General features: G+C 39.6%; 1 protein-coding gene and 1 pseudogene across 3 annotated transcripts in view; one reads left to right on the plus strand and one right to left on the minus strand.

Moving 5' to 3' along the window:
• The window catches only part of CSAD (cysteine sulfinic acid decarboxylase), an 18,840-nt gene extending 4,921 nt beyond the window's left edge, over positions 1-13,919 (plus strand). For 2 of the 3 annotated variants that reach the window (XM_006869978.1, XM_006869979.1), the window contains 7 exons: positions 10,734-10,850; positions 10,929-10,993; positions 11,264-11,345; positions 11,806-12,005; positions 12,233-12,284; positions 12,436-12,525; positions 13,683-13,919. In XM_006869978.1, the coding sequence (XP_006870040.1) occupies positions 10,734-10,850; positions 10,929-10,993; positions 11,264-11,345; positions 11,806-12,005; positions 12,233-12,284; positions 12,436-12,525; positions 13,683-13,856 (780 nt within the window). In that variant the 3' untranslated portion in view covers positions 13,857-13,919. The remainder of the gene's footprint in view (positions 1-10,733; positions 10,851-10,928; positions 10,994-11,263; positions 11,346-11,805; positions 12,006-12,232; positions 12,285-12,435; positions 12,526-13,682) is intronic. The other variant, XM_006869977.1, reaches the window with a different exon arrangement.
• On the minus strand, positions 4,374-4,678 carry LOC102811934 (annotated as a pseudogene).
• Positions 13,920-14,821: the final 902 nt, after the last annotated feature.

The following is a 14,821-nucleotide window of genomic DNA, read 5'->3' on the forward strand; positions in this document are numbered from 1 at the left end:
CTTCCAAAACAGATCTATTGGTTCTTTCGGCAGTCCATGGCACTTTCAGTATTCTTCAACACCACAACTCACTTTGGGGGTATATAAAATGCTGCAGGTATCTCGGAGGGCAGTTAATCACAAACTATTTGTGCTTGTTTACCAACCAAAAGGTTGGCAGTTTAACCCACGTGTATAACACATGGGTTGCCATGAGTTGGAATCAACTCTCCAATACTTTTTTTTTTTTCTTTTTTAAATACAGTTCTTTTGGGGTGAAAAAAGCAATTCACAATTGCCTGCTAACTTAAGGTGGCAGTTCAGATCTATCCAGTGGCTCCTTAAATATACAGAATTATACATACTTGTGATGATAATTTATAGCATAAATCTCTAGTAGTGGAACTCTTGAGTCAGTAAGTAAGTGCATTTAAAAGATAGTATTTATTTTGGGGGTGGGTGGGAGGGTGTACACCAAAACACTCAGAAATATATAATCATTTAAACAACCAAAGGGCATATTCTGCAAGCCTGCCGCCTGGCCGCCAGCAAACAGCCTTTTTCTTTCTATGAGTCTAGACTCCTCAGCTGCTCCCTCTCTCCATCTCTGGTGTCATCTCTGCCTCCATCTCTGGTGTCACTGCTTCTCTGCATAGGGTTCCACATTCATGATCTTCTTCCTTGATGGTCCTAGGGTCCTCTGTTCCTGAAATGTAAGATTAACTACTCACCACTTTATGTTACAAAACTTCTACCTTTACAGTTGTGACAGTCGCAATTAGTCTTTTTTAATTAATTAATTAATTTTATTTCACAATTAGTCTTGATACCAACTATTCACTATTGAATCATAAGAATTTTATCCCCATCTCTTTTCACCAGACCTATCTAGACAAATTGAAAACCATTCAGTGGGGATTCTACCTTCCCCAGTACACTCTGAAACTAAACTCCTTCTTGAAAATTTGTAAGCCAGTCACTTCGTGTCTTTATAGTGCCCCCATTTTGGTAGCCAATGTTTGAGTTGCCCGCCCCTATCACCCTTGCATACAGAGGGGGTAGGATGAAGATTTTTTTCCCTCTCAGTTGATATTTTGAGCTACTACATCCACAAGTATAGGTCAAGTTCATCAAATTGTAGCACGTTACACATGTTTCCGTGTATAAAAAATATATGTTTTGTCTTCTTTTAGTGGAATTGTGATCTTTAAGTCATCGAAGCTAGGTCAAATGGTTACTGTCTGCAAGTTTGGGCATTCTTATGTGTCTCCCTTCATCTCCCCTCATTTCATATCAGCTGAACGCTCCACTCTCAGCCCTCCGTAGCAATTTCCTTGTCCATGGGCTCAGGAGACCCCAGGTCTCACCATACTTCAGACCAACCAGCCCTTCCTCTTCTCTCTCTCATCTCCAGGTTGATGGGTGTCTGGAACATGGTCAGGCTCAGCCCATATCTTTATTGTTCCCTTTCCCTTACTTCTACTCACCAGTAGACCAACGTGGTCACCAGCAAGCTTACATGGCTGCTTGTGTGATCCCTTTGAGTTTTAGTCTTGGAGGAGGGGCGGGAATAGTATTTTTATTGTTAGCCCCCAACTCTTAGCAACCCTTTGTGCTGGCAGAGTAGAATGACTCCATAGGGATTTCTTGGCTATAATCTGCACTTTTATGTTTCCAAGGAAGAAAGACCTGGTGAACTGCTTCTGTATTCCATCTTAGCTTCTATAGCTCTGCCATTTCTCTATTGCTTGTCAGTCTTCATTATCTTCACAAGATATCTATCTTTCTTTCATTTGTGCTTGCTTTTGTTTCTAATCTGCTCTTCTTATAGCTTAGAAATTATTAGGTTTAGGGTACACCCAAACTGATATGGCCTCATTAGCATAACAGAAAATCCTATTCCCCAACGATATTACATCCACAGGTATAGATAGGGGTTAAGATTCTAATGTGTATTTTGGGGAGGATCAACTCAATCCATAGCATGTCTTGTTTGAGGTAGTCATTTTGTTGTTAGGTGCCATTGAGTTAATTCCAACTCATAGCCATCCCTTGTACAATAGAACTCTTCCCGATCCTGTGACATCCTCACAGTAGTTGTTATATTTGAGCCCATTGTTGCTGCCACTGTGTCAGTCCATCTTGCTGAGGGTCTTTCTCTTTCTCATTGACCCTCTACTTTACCAAGCATAATGTCCTTCTCCAGGGACTATCCCCTCCTGATAGTATTACCAAAGTACATAAAATGAAGTCTTGTCATCCTCGCCTCTAAGGAGCATTCTGGGTGTACTTCTTCCAAGAAAGGTTTGTTCTTTTTTTGGCAGACGGTAGTATAATCAATATTCTTTGCTAACGCCATAATTCAAATGCATAGTTCTTATTCAGTCTTCCTTATTCATTGTCCAGATTGCACATACATATGAGGCAGTTGAAAATACCATGATTAGGGTTACATGCACCTTAGTCTTCAAAGTGACATCCTTTATTAACACTTTAAAGACGTCTTTTATACATGGTTTTGTTATACATTGTTTGATTTCTTGACTGCAGCTTCTATGGGTATTGATTGTGGATTCAAGTAAAATGAAATCCTTGACAACTTTGATCTTTTCTCCGTTTATCATGATATTGCTTCTTGGTCCAGTTGTGAGGGTTTGTTTTTTTTTAATGTTGAGGTGTAATCTATATTGAAGACTGTAGTCTCTGATCTTTATCAGTAAGTACTGCAAATCCTCTTCACTTTCAGTACACAAGATTGTGTTCTATGTATATCATAGGTTATTAATGAGTCTTCTTCCAAAACGTATGCTGTGTTTTTCTTCATATAGCCCAACTTCTTGGATTCTGTGTTCAGCATACAGGTTGAATAAGTATGATAAAAGAAAACAACCCTGACATACACTTTTCCTAATTTTAGACCACACAGTATCCCCTTGTTGTTTGAATGACTGCCTCTTGATCTATGTACAGGTTCTACATGAGCACAAAGTGTTTTGGAATTCCCATTCTTCACAATGTTATCCATAATTTGTTATGATCCACACAGTCTAATGCCTTTATATGAAATAAAACAAAGGTGGACATCTTTCTTGTGTTTGCTTTCAGCCAAGATCTGTCTGACATTAGAAGTTATATTCGTTGTTCCACATCCTCTTCTGAATTTCTAGCAATTAAAAAACTTGTGTTTTAATTGCCTTCAGCAAAATTTCACTTGCATGTAATATTAATGATATTGTTTGATAATTTCTGCATTCTCTTGGATTACGTTTCTCTGGAATGACACAAATATGAATTTTTCCAACCTGTTGGCCAGGTAGCTGTCTTCCAAATTCCTTGGCTTGAATGGGTGAGTACTTTCAGTATTGAATCAATTTTTTGAAACATCTCAATTGATATTCTGTCAATTCCTGGAGCCTTGTTTTTCACCAATGCCTTCAGTGCAGTATGGACTTTTTCCTTCAATACCGTTGGTTCTTGGTCAGATTGACATGGCTGAATGGTGACCAGTTCTTTTTGGTACAGTAACTTAGCATGTTCCTTTCATCTTCTTTTGATGTTGCCTGTGTCATCCAGTATTTTGCCCATAGATTCCTTTAATATTTCAACTTGAGGCTTGAATTTTTCTTCATTTGTTTCAGCTTGAGAAATGCTGAGTGTGTTCTACCCTTATGATTTTCTGACTCTGCACATTTCATTATTTTACTTTACTTTGCCTTCTCGAGCTGTCCTTTGAAATCTTCTGTTTAGCTCTTTTGCTTCATCATTTCTTCTTTCACTTCATCTACTTTACATTTGAGAGCAAGTTTTAGAGTCTCTTTTGACATCCTTTTGATTTTTTTCTCTTTCTTGTCTTTTAGTGACATTTTGCTTTCCTCACGTATGATGCTGTTGATATCATCTCACTACTCATCTGGCCTTTGATTATTAGTGTTCAGTAACTCAAATCTGTTCTTGTGTGGTCTCTTTAAGCTCAGATTGTTGTTGTTATTAAGTGCCATAGAGTTGATTCCGACTCAGTGACCCTGTATAGGGTGTGTAAGGAGCACCTAGTGGGTTTAAACAGCCAACCTTGTAGTTTGCAGCCCAGTGCCACACCAGGAGTTCAGATTAGATATGCTCAAAGTCACACACTGGCTCTTGTAGACTTTGTTTTAGGTATTAAAAAGGAATTTGCTTGTTAAGGGCAAGAGGATGTAAGCAATATAAAAATCAAAAGCTTATCTGGTATTTAATTGACTTTTCTTACTGTACTTGTCAAATGGGAGTTGGATTTTATTTGTACATATTCTGAAGAACCCTAATCTGCTCATGAAATCTTTATACTGCGGGAAGCTGTGGGACATATTCTTTAAGCAACTCTTTGGGATAACTCTTGTCAGGGTGGGAGTGATTTCTTAATTCTGCCTACTTTTCTTCTTTCCTCTCTGTTTCATATGGATTGCAAAATAGTCATTGCAATGGTGAGCCCAGTAGTGACCGAAAGGAAGCTCTGGAAGTCCACTTAACCATGTTAGCACTGGTACAAGTTCTTCGTTATTTTGTCTATGGCCAGATGGTCATTTTGGTTTTTAAAAACTCCAAGGATCTCCTTTTCTACAAGCACCTTCAGGTCCTCCTTTGTTAAGTAGCATTTATCCTCAGCAGATCTGTGAAATGTGAACATCATTGTTTCCATTGCATGTTCCATTTGAGATGGCATTTTGGTGATGTTGGTTGGAGTCTTGGCCTGGAGCTGTGGGGCAGGTGAGGTTAGTTGGAGTCTTGGCCAGGAGGTGCATAGAGGATGCTCAGCAGGCTTGATGCCCTTGTATATGGGGTTGGAGCAGAGAGGGCCTGAGGACTTGGTTTTTATTTTCTTTAGCTTCAGCCTGAATGGGCATATGAGTAATTGATGGTCTGTTCTATCAGCTTCTGGCCTTATTCTGACTAATGATATTAAGTTTCTCCATCATCTTTCTACAGATGTAGTCTGTTTTGATTCCTGTGCCTTTTATTTGGTGAGTTCCATGTATAAAGTTGCTATTTATGTTGTTGAAGAAAAGGTATTGCAACGAACAAGTTGTTGGTTTGCAAAATCGTATCATACTATCTCCAGTGTTGTTTCTATCACCAAGGCCATATTTTCCAGCTAATTCTTGTTAGGTTCCTTTGAGTCATTTCTGACTCAACACAGAACAAAACACTGCCTGGACCTGTGCAATCATAACAATTGTTAGTTTGAGCTCATTGCTGCTGCCACAGTCCATCTCCTTGGGGGTCTTCCTCTTTATCACTGACCCTTCACTTTACCAAACTTTATGTCCTTCTCCAGGAACTGACCCCTCCTTATAATATATCCAAAGTATGAGAGACAAAGTCTTGTCATCCTGGATTCTAAGGAACATTCTGGCAGTACTTCTCCCAAAAAGATTTGTTTGTTCTTCTGGCAGTCCATGGTCTTTTTAGTATTCTTATCCAACACTTTAATTGAAATGCATCAATTTCAGGTACGATCTCCTATTTTGTTTCCTACTGTCATATTCCAGTTACTAGTAATTAGCTATCAATGCATATGGTTGCATGTATGATCAATTTCAAGTTGCAGAAATTGGTAGAAATCTTCAATTTCTTCATCTTTTACATTAGTGGTTGTTGCATAAATTTAAAAATGGTTGTATTAACCAGTCTTTGTTGGTGTATGGATATTATCCTGTCACTGACAACATTGTACTTTGGGATAGATCTTAAAATGTTCTTTTTGACAATTAATGTGTTACCATTCCTCTTCAGTTTGTCATTCCCGGTATGGCAGTCCATGTGTGTCCAATTGAAAATGGCTGATCCTAGTTCATTCCAGCTCACTAGCGCCTAGGAAGGATATCAGTCTTCAAGGGTTCCATTTTATTTTTGAAGACTTCCAGTTTTCCTAGATTCACACTTTATACATTTCATGTTCCAATTACTAATGAATATTTGCAACTGTTTTTTTTTCTCGTTTTTAGTCATGCCACATCAATATATGAAGGTCTGAAAGCTTTACTCCATCTACATCATCCACTCTACTTTGATGAGACAACTTTCCCCCAGTTGTATCTTGAGTTACTTTCAGCCTGAGAGTCTCATCTTTCAGCACTTTATCAGACAATGTTCTGTTGTTATCCATAAAGTTTGTGAAATGTTCTTTTTGTAGTTTTGATTTGCATTTTCCTGATAACTGATGATGTTGAATACTTGTCACAGAATATTAGTCATTTGTATATATTATTAAGTTTTAAGATTCTTGGTGTTGTGCTGTAGGATCAGGATCAACACTGGACTGCGAACCACAAGGTCCACAATTCAAACTCACCAGCTGCTCTTCAGAAACCCTATATAAGGTCTCTATGAGTCGAAACCGACTCAACGGTACTTGACAGCAACAAGAGTTCTTTATATATTCTAGTTACAAGTCCCTTATATATACAAGGGGCTTTCAGAAAGTTCACATCATTTGCAATTATTCCCTTCCATTCTTTGGGATTTCCTTTCCTTTCTTGATAATATTCTTTGAAGCACATTTTAAAATTCTGATAAAGGCCAATTTGTCCTTTGTTTGCTTGTGCTTTTTGTGTCATATATAAGAAACCATTGGCAAATGCAAGATTACGAAGATGTATCCCTATGTTTTCATCTAAATTTTATAATTTTAACTCATAATTTATTATTTATGATCCACTTTGAGTAATTTTTGTATGTGGTGTTAGGAAGAACCCAAGTTCATTTTTTACATGTGGATAGCTAGTCCCCGCACCATTTGTTGAAAAATATCTTCTCTTGATCTATGTTTATCTCATGCCACTACAACATGGTCTTGTTAATAAACTAAATAGTAAGTTTTAAAATTGGGACGTGTGAGTCTTACAAAATTCTTTTTCAAAGTTGTTTTGGTTAATCTCAGTCCCTTGAATTTCCATATGAATTTTAGGATTAGTTTATCAATTTCTGTAAAGAAGCCAACTGAGATTTTAATAGGGATTTCTTAATCTATAGATGCGGATACATGGGATGTGTTTAGATTTATTTAGGGTTTCTAATTTCTTTCAACAATAATTTATAGTTTTCAGAGACTATGTTTTGTTATACTTCTTTTGCTGAATTAATTCCTTAAACGTGTTATTCTTTTTGAAATTTTTGTAAATGAAATTTTCTTAATTTCATATTTGGATTGTGTATTGATAATGTATAGAAATAATCGTACATTTATTTTTTATTAATAAAAATCATATATATTGATCGTATCCCATGCAAACTTACTGAGCTTGTTTATTAGTTATAATATTTAGTGAATTACTTAGGCTTTTCTATATATACACAATCATGCCATTTGTAAGTAGTCCTTTGTAATCTGGATGTCTTTTAATTTCTTACCTTATATCTAGTACAAAGTTGAATAGAAGTGGTAAGAGTGAATTGGTTCCCAATAAAAGGCATTTAGTCTTTCATCATTAAGCTTATTAGCTGGGGGCTTTTTGTAGATGCCCTTCATCAAACTGAAGAAGATCTCTTCTACTATTTCTAGTTTGAATGTTTTTACCAGCTTGAATGTTTTTATCATTCATGAAGGAGTGTTAGATTTTGTCAATTTTTTTTCTGCATCTATTGAGATTATCCTTTAGTTTTTGGGTTTGATCCTATTAATATAGTGTTTTATACTGATTTTTGGATATTAAACCAAACTCCTAAAGTAAATCTCACTTTTTATGGTGACATGTTACAGCATTTAGTTTACTAATGGTTTGCTAAAGGTTTTTGCATCTATGTTGTTGTTGTTAAGTGCCGTCGAGCCAGCAGTTCCAACCCATAGTGAACCTGTATGGGATTTCCAAGGAGCAGCTGGTAAGCTTAAACCACTGACCTTGCAGTTCAAACCAACCTTGTGGTTCAAATCGACTTTGCAGTCCAGCACATTAACCCACAGTGCCATGCCAGGACTCCTATAAGAGATACTGATCTGTAGTTTTCTTACGATGTTTCTGTCAGGTTTTGTTATCAGGGCAATAATACTGGCCTCAAAGAATGAAGCTGAACACGTTCCTTCCTCTTTTGTTTTGTGGAAGACTTTGTTAAGAATTGGCATTAAGTCTTCTTTAAATGTTAGACAGAAGTCATCAGTGAAGTCGTCCGGGGCTGCACTTTTCTTTGCGTTAGTTTTTTGTTTTGTTTTTAAAACTTAATCCAATCTTTACTTAAACTTTTATATTAGAATTTTTATTTCAAAAGCATTTTATTCTTCTAGTAAAAAATTAAGAAATATGAGCTTTAGATTAGACAGTCAAACAGACCTGGGTTTAAATCCTATCTCTACAGTCTCATGCATGGAGCAAGTTTTTTTTGTCTTTCACATTTTTTATTTAGTAAAATATATTCAACAAAACATTTGTCATTTCAACCATTTTTGCATGTACAATTCAATGGCATTATTTACATTTCTCATGTTGTGTAACCATTACACTATGTAGTTCCAAATATTTTTCATCACCCATAACAGGAACTTAGTACTTCTTGAGCAATATTTCCTCATGTTTCCCTCCCACCACCGCCTCTGTTAACCACCAATAAACTTTGTTGTTGTGAAGTGCCATTGAGTCGATTCCGACCCATAGGGACCCTGTGTAGGGTTTCCAAGGAGCAGCTGGTGAACATGAACCACCAACCTTGCAGTTCAAATGACTTTGCAGTCTGATGCATTAGTCCACAGCGCCACACCAGGACTCCCCAATAAACTTTGTTGTTGTTGTTAAGTGCCGTCGAGTCAGTTCCGACCCATAGCGACCCTGTACAGGGTTCCCGAGGGTGTAAATTCTTATGGGAGTAGAAAGCTTCATCTTTCTGCCGCAGAGCGGCTGGTAGTTTCGAACCGCTGACCTTAAGGTTCGCAGCCCGATTCGTAACCACAATAAACTTTAGTCCCTATGTATTTGCCTATTCTGGATGTTTCATTTAAGTCAGATTATATAATGTTTATCCGTTTGTGCTTGGCTTGTTTCACCCGCCATGTTTTCAGGGTTTGTCTAGGTCATAGCATATATCGGAACTTCATTTCTCCTTACAGTTGAATAATTTATTGTATGCATATGAGTCGGAATTGATTGGCTAGCAGTGGGTTTGGTTTTTGGTTTTGATACGCTTATACCAAGTTTTGTCCATCCAATCACCTATTAGTTTCCACCTTTTGGGTGTTGTGAATAATGCTGCATTAAACGTTGGTGTACAAATGTCTGTTTGAGTCCAAGTACTTTCAATTCTTTCAGTCACACAACTACGAATGAAATTGCGTGATACTTCTATGCTTAACTTTTTGAGGAGCCATCATACTGTTTTCTGTAGGGACTTCCGTTTCACAGTCTACTTGGTGACGTGGCTTCTTATTGTGGTTTTGATTTGTGTTTCCCTAGTGACTAATGATGTTGAGCATCTTTTCACTGTCCATTTGTATATCATCTGTGGTGAAATATCTATTCAAGTAATTTAGCTTCCCTTTTTATTGTGGTGAAAGTATGCATAATATAACATAAGCCATCTCAATAGTTGCCACATGTATAATTCAGTGACATTGGTTTGTATTCTTCAAGTTGTGTAACCATTTTTACTACCCTTTTCCAAATAATTTCACCACCTTTAACATAAACCCAGTGTCTTCTAACCAAAAATTCCCTCTTTTCTCTTCTTTTCCTGCTTCCAGTAACCTTTGGTTTTTATCTGTTTGCTTATTTCATACAAGTGAGATCATACGGTATTTGCTCTTTTGCGACTAATTTTTTTCAGGGTAGTGTAGTAGTTACGAGTTGGGCTGCTAACCTCAAGGTCAGCAGTTCAAAACTACCAGCCGTTCCATGGGAGAAAGATGAGGCTTTCTGCTTCCATAAAGATTTACAGCCTCGGAAACCCTGTGCAGGGTCATTATGAGTCAGAACCAACTCCATGGCACTTAACAGTAGTAACAACAACAATAGTTTTGCTCATGATGTTTTTAAGACTCATTCATGTTGAAGTTGAAGCATTCATTTAGATTTTTGTTTTTTTTTAGACTAGTATTCCATTGTGTGTGTTTACCACATTTTGTTTATTATTCATCTGTTGATGGCCATTTCAGTTCTTTCCACCTTTTAGGGTCTTTGTGTTATTGAACTCTAGATGATCTTTTAATTTAAGAAGTTAACTTCTTGTCAGATACGTGGTTCCCAAATATTTTCTCCCAAACGGTTTTCTCTTCATTTTGTTGATAAAGCCTTTTAATGTGCAAAAGTTTTTCATTTCAATAAAATTTAGTTTATCTGTTTTGTCTTTTGTTGCTCATGCTTTTGGTGTCATAGCTAAGAATCTATTGTTAAAAAATAGATCCTATTATTAGTTTAAAAGTGTATGGGGCAAGGTACAGCCCCCACTGAATAGTTTTCATCTTGTCTTAGAGGGGTCTGGTGAAAAGAGATGGGGATAAAGAAAAAGGACTGTATGTTTTACTCTAAGAATTTTATAGCTTTAATTCTTTTATCCATTTTTAGTTCATTTTCATATACCGTGTAAACTATGGGTCCAGCTTGCCCATTCTTTGTTAGGGCAAGTGTCTTTATACTTCTAAGTCCCTTTGTCCCTACCTGCAAATTAAAGGGGAAAATACCATATTGCTGTGATATTGACAGATCAGGTCTTGCATGCAAGGAGCCTAGAACTAGGCCCAGCACTCAACTTTGAGTAGCTGCTGAGATGACCCCACAGCCTCTACATCTTTGCTACAGGGTGCTGTGCCGTTCCTGGTCAGTGCGACTTCTGGCACCACCGTACTGGGTGCATTTGATCCCCTGGAGGCAATTGCTGATGTATGCCAGCGTCACGGGCTGTGGCTGCACGTGGATGTGAGTGGGGCTTGGGCTTGGGGGTGGGATGGACTGAGAGCCAAGGTCAAGGCCCATATTGTTCCTTATACTGCACAGGCTGCCTGGGGTGGGAGTGTCCTGCTGTCGCAGACACACAGGCATCTTCTGGATGGCATCCAGAGGTGAGTAAGGCCCCTTTCTCCTGAATCCCATCTTCAAATCCTTGATCCAGAGGATAGTCATGGTTGAAGGATTTTAAGATGGGGGTGGGGGTGGGATAGGAGCAGTGGGTGTGGGTTGGTGACATGGTCGAATGGGCTGGGAGTCTTCCTGACTGCTGGGGTGAAGTTGAGACTAAAGGTCCTTCTTTGGAGGTCTTGAAGAGTGGGAGGGGCTCTAGCTGGCAGCTTGAAGAGGGGCCAACTGATCAGACTCTGTTATGCTACACCGAGGGCTGACTCCGTGGCCTGGAATCCTCACAAGCTCCTCACGGCAGGCCTACAGTGCTCAGCTCTTCTTCTCCAAGATACTTCGGTGGGACAGCCTCTGGCCTAGCCCCTGGCCTAGCTCTGACCCTGTTACAGCCCTACCTGTCACTCTGGAGTTCTGCCTTTTCCCCCTACCCCATCCTAGAGAGGGCTCAGGGCTTGCTGTATTCTCTTTACCATCCTATCTGAAACTGAATATCTGCAACTACCCTAATCCCCTATGTTGGGTTCCCTCCTCCCTCGGTGGCTTTCCTTTATGCCAAGGAAAATCAGTTTCTAGCTTGAAGTTGAAATAGGAAGGATCCTGGGTAGAGTTTGGGAAGAACTCTGGGTGTTGTGAGAAAATCAGAAGATGGGGTCTGAGTCAGCTGGCAGCATCTCATCAGTGCTGCTTATCTCCCAGGAAAGAAATGGGTGGACTAGGCTAAGAAGTGACCCTATGCAGCTCCAGAGGAAAGCCTCAGCATGGACTTGTGGGATCTGACAGGCTCCCTACCCCTGCACAGAACCTACTCAAGCGCTGCCATGGGTCCCAGGCCAGCTACCTGTTCCAGCAGGACAAGTTCTACGATGTGGCTCTAGACACAGGAGACAAGGTGGTGCAGTGTGGCCGCCGTGTCGATTGTCTGAAGCTGTGGCTCATGTGGAAGGCACAGGGCGGGCAGGGGCTGGAGCAGCGTGTCGACAGGGCCTTTGCCCTCGCTCGGTAGGAGTGGGAGGGGGTCCTAGTCCTCCTACCTTGAGGTCTGCCCCCTCCCTCTTTTCCTGCTTTCAGGGTTACCCTGACCCCACTCACCACTCACTCTCTTGGTGTTTCTCTTACTCATTCTCCATTCTCTGGGTCTTTGCATATCTAATCACCCAACTATTTTTTCTACAATCTTCTGTTTCTGAGTTTTCTCTTCCATCTGATTTTTCCCTATCTGTTTATAGGTACCTGGTAGAGGAAATAAAGAAGAGGGAAGGATTTGAGTTGGTCATGGAGGTATGACACCATGCTGCCCTCTACTAATCCACCCCAGCCCATCCCCAGCCTATCCTACAATCCAGATGGTCAACTGGGGAAGTAGGGTCAGTGAGAGGCAAAATGGCCCTCCTTCCTCAGCTCAGATCTTCCTCTTCCTCATTCCTCCCAGCCTGAGTTTGTCAATGTGTGTTTCTGGTTCGTGCCTCCCAGTCTGCGGGGAAAACAGCAGAGTCCAGATTACAGTGAAAAGCTGGCTAAGGTAAGCTTTCTCTTTCTTGCTCCTTGTAACCCAGTTCAGGGAACTGATGTAGCTGAAGTGCTTTTGCCCCCTGGTGGCTATGAGCAGTATGGCAGTGCCCTTTCCTGTTCCTTTGCTCCTGACATGAGGCTATGGACTGGGAGAAAATACCAACTTCTCTCTTTCACAGTGGTGGTGAGGGGGAAGTAGGTATGTTAATGGAAAGTAAGAATAACAGAAGTCACCAGTGTGCAAGCAAATGCACACTCTTATGCTGGGCCTCTCCTGGAGCCTAGGCCCCAGGATAGATGTTGTTGTGAAGTGGCATCGAGTTGGTTCCAATCTTAGCAATCCCTATATAAGGTTTCCTGAGGAGCAGCTGGTGAGTTTGAACTGCTGACCTTTGCAGTTCAAACAGCTTTGCAGTCTGGCGCATTAACCCACAGCGCCACAAGCAGGATTCCCATATGAGGTAGAAAATAACAGAAGAGCTTTACTACTGATGCTAAGGACCAAGTAACTAAACAAGACCAGTCCAGGCAGGCTTCCTAGAGGCAATGAGGTAGGTCATGTTCTAGTCTCTAAGTATAGATCAGCATTAGACGTTGCAGATAATCCCAAAGGAAAAACATTTTTTTGTCATTTAAGGAGATTTTAATGTTCTTTCAGAAAAATAGGGGTACCTAGTCCAAGGCAGTTTTGTAAATTACATGTTAGAGTGCAGATGAAGAAAATTACAGGAATTAAAAGAGGGGTGAAGAACGTGTTAAGGATGACTAAAGCTTGGAGCTAGACAAGCTAGCAGTGTTTGGAACCAGGAGAAAGTCAGGATTTGGGAGAAAAGTATAGCTTTTTTGTTGATAGGAGAAATGAGGAAAAAAGCAGAGGGCAGAATAGACCATGTGCTTCTGGAAAAACTAACCAGGGAAAACCCTTTGGATCGCAAAAGTCAGATCTGCATTGATTTGGGGACTGACTCAACAGCAGTTAACAATGACAACAGAACAGTCCAAGGAGGATGGATGTAGATAAAAGGTAAACTGGGAATATGGTCAGGGCTCGAGCAATGAGGCTTCCCTAGGAAGATGGCCAGATAGGGAGGAAAAGCACTTTGGGGTAGTGGAGATAAGTAGGAAACCAGTCCACTCCTCACCTGACCTCAGACTGCTTTCCCACAGGTGGCCCCTATGCTCAAGGAACGCATGGTGAAGGCAGGCTCCATGATGATTGGCTACCAGCCCCATGGGGCCCTGGGTAACTTCTTCCGTATGGTTGTGGCCAACCCCATGCTTACCCAGGCTGATATAGACTTCCTCCTGAATGAGCTTGAACGACTAGGCCAGGACCTGTAAGCCTCCTGCTTTTGGCTTCTGGCCTTGACCCTACCCCTCATCCTCAATGAGTCTCTGCATTCCTTTCCTGTGCTCTCAAGAACAACCTTTCCTTCTGGAAAACAAAGTCGCCATAGCAATATTTATATACATTGTCCCACTAAATCCTGTACTAAACATTTGATGTTGTTTGTTGCTGTCAGATCTATTCTGACTCACGGTGACCCATGTGTGCAGAGTAAAACTGCTCCATAGGGTTCTCAAGGTAATGGAATATAAAAAACAAAAACAAAATCAAGCCCATAATCTATCCAAATGGTGAAATGTTATTCTGCCCTTAAAATTAATGTTTAAAAAAGAGTTTTTATTGATATGAGAAAAAATGCCCTTAATAATATATTGAAAAAACTGGCTATAAGATTTTATATACATACAGTAATATCTGAATTATATTTTTAAAATCACATAGGAAAAGACTGATGAAATGAAACACACCAAAATGTTGCTAATTTTCTTTGGGATGGGATAATGGGTTGTTTTAACATCTACTTCTTTATGTCTTTTGTGCTTCTGTCACCCATTAGATAAAAAATGCATATTACCTTTACAATAGGAAAATAATAAAGTTAAAAGTTCAGTTATATTCTTTTGGTATGTTATGAAGTTTGTTATCTTTAAGCTCAACCAAACAGTGGAGAAGTCAACTATTTTTTTAATGGAAAAAAAAAAGACCACAGGGGTATTATGTACAAGAGAATATAAAGATAGGAATTTTTTCCCAATAATCTTTAGTGAGAGGGCAAAGACTGAAAGTGAAGTCACTCTAAAATTAATTGTTCTTTATGGAGCAAAGAAGATTGAAGAAAATCAAAGGCTCAAGGAAACAATTAATCCAAAGGACTAATGGACCATGTGAACTGCAGCCTCTACTCCATAGAGACCAGAAGAAATAGAGGATGCCCAGATACCGCTACTGACTGCTCTAT

This window comes from Chrysochloris asiatica, unplaced genomic scaffold (genome assembly GCF_000296735.1).
Source record: "Chrysochloris asiatica unplaced genomic scaffold, ChrAsi1.0 scaffold00138, whole genome shotgun sequence".
NCBI classification, from domain to species: Eukaryota; Metazoa; Chordata; class Mammalia; order Afrosoricida; family Chrysochloridae; genus Chrysochloris; species Chrysochloris asiatica.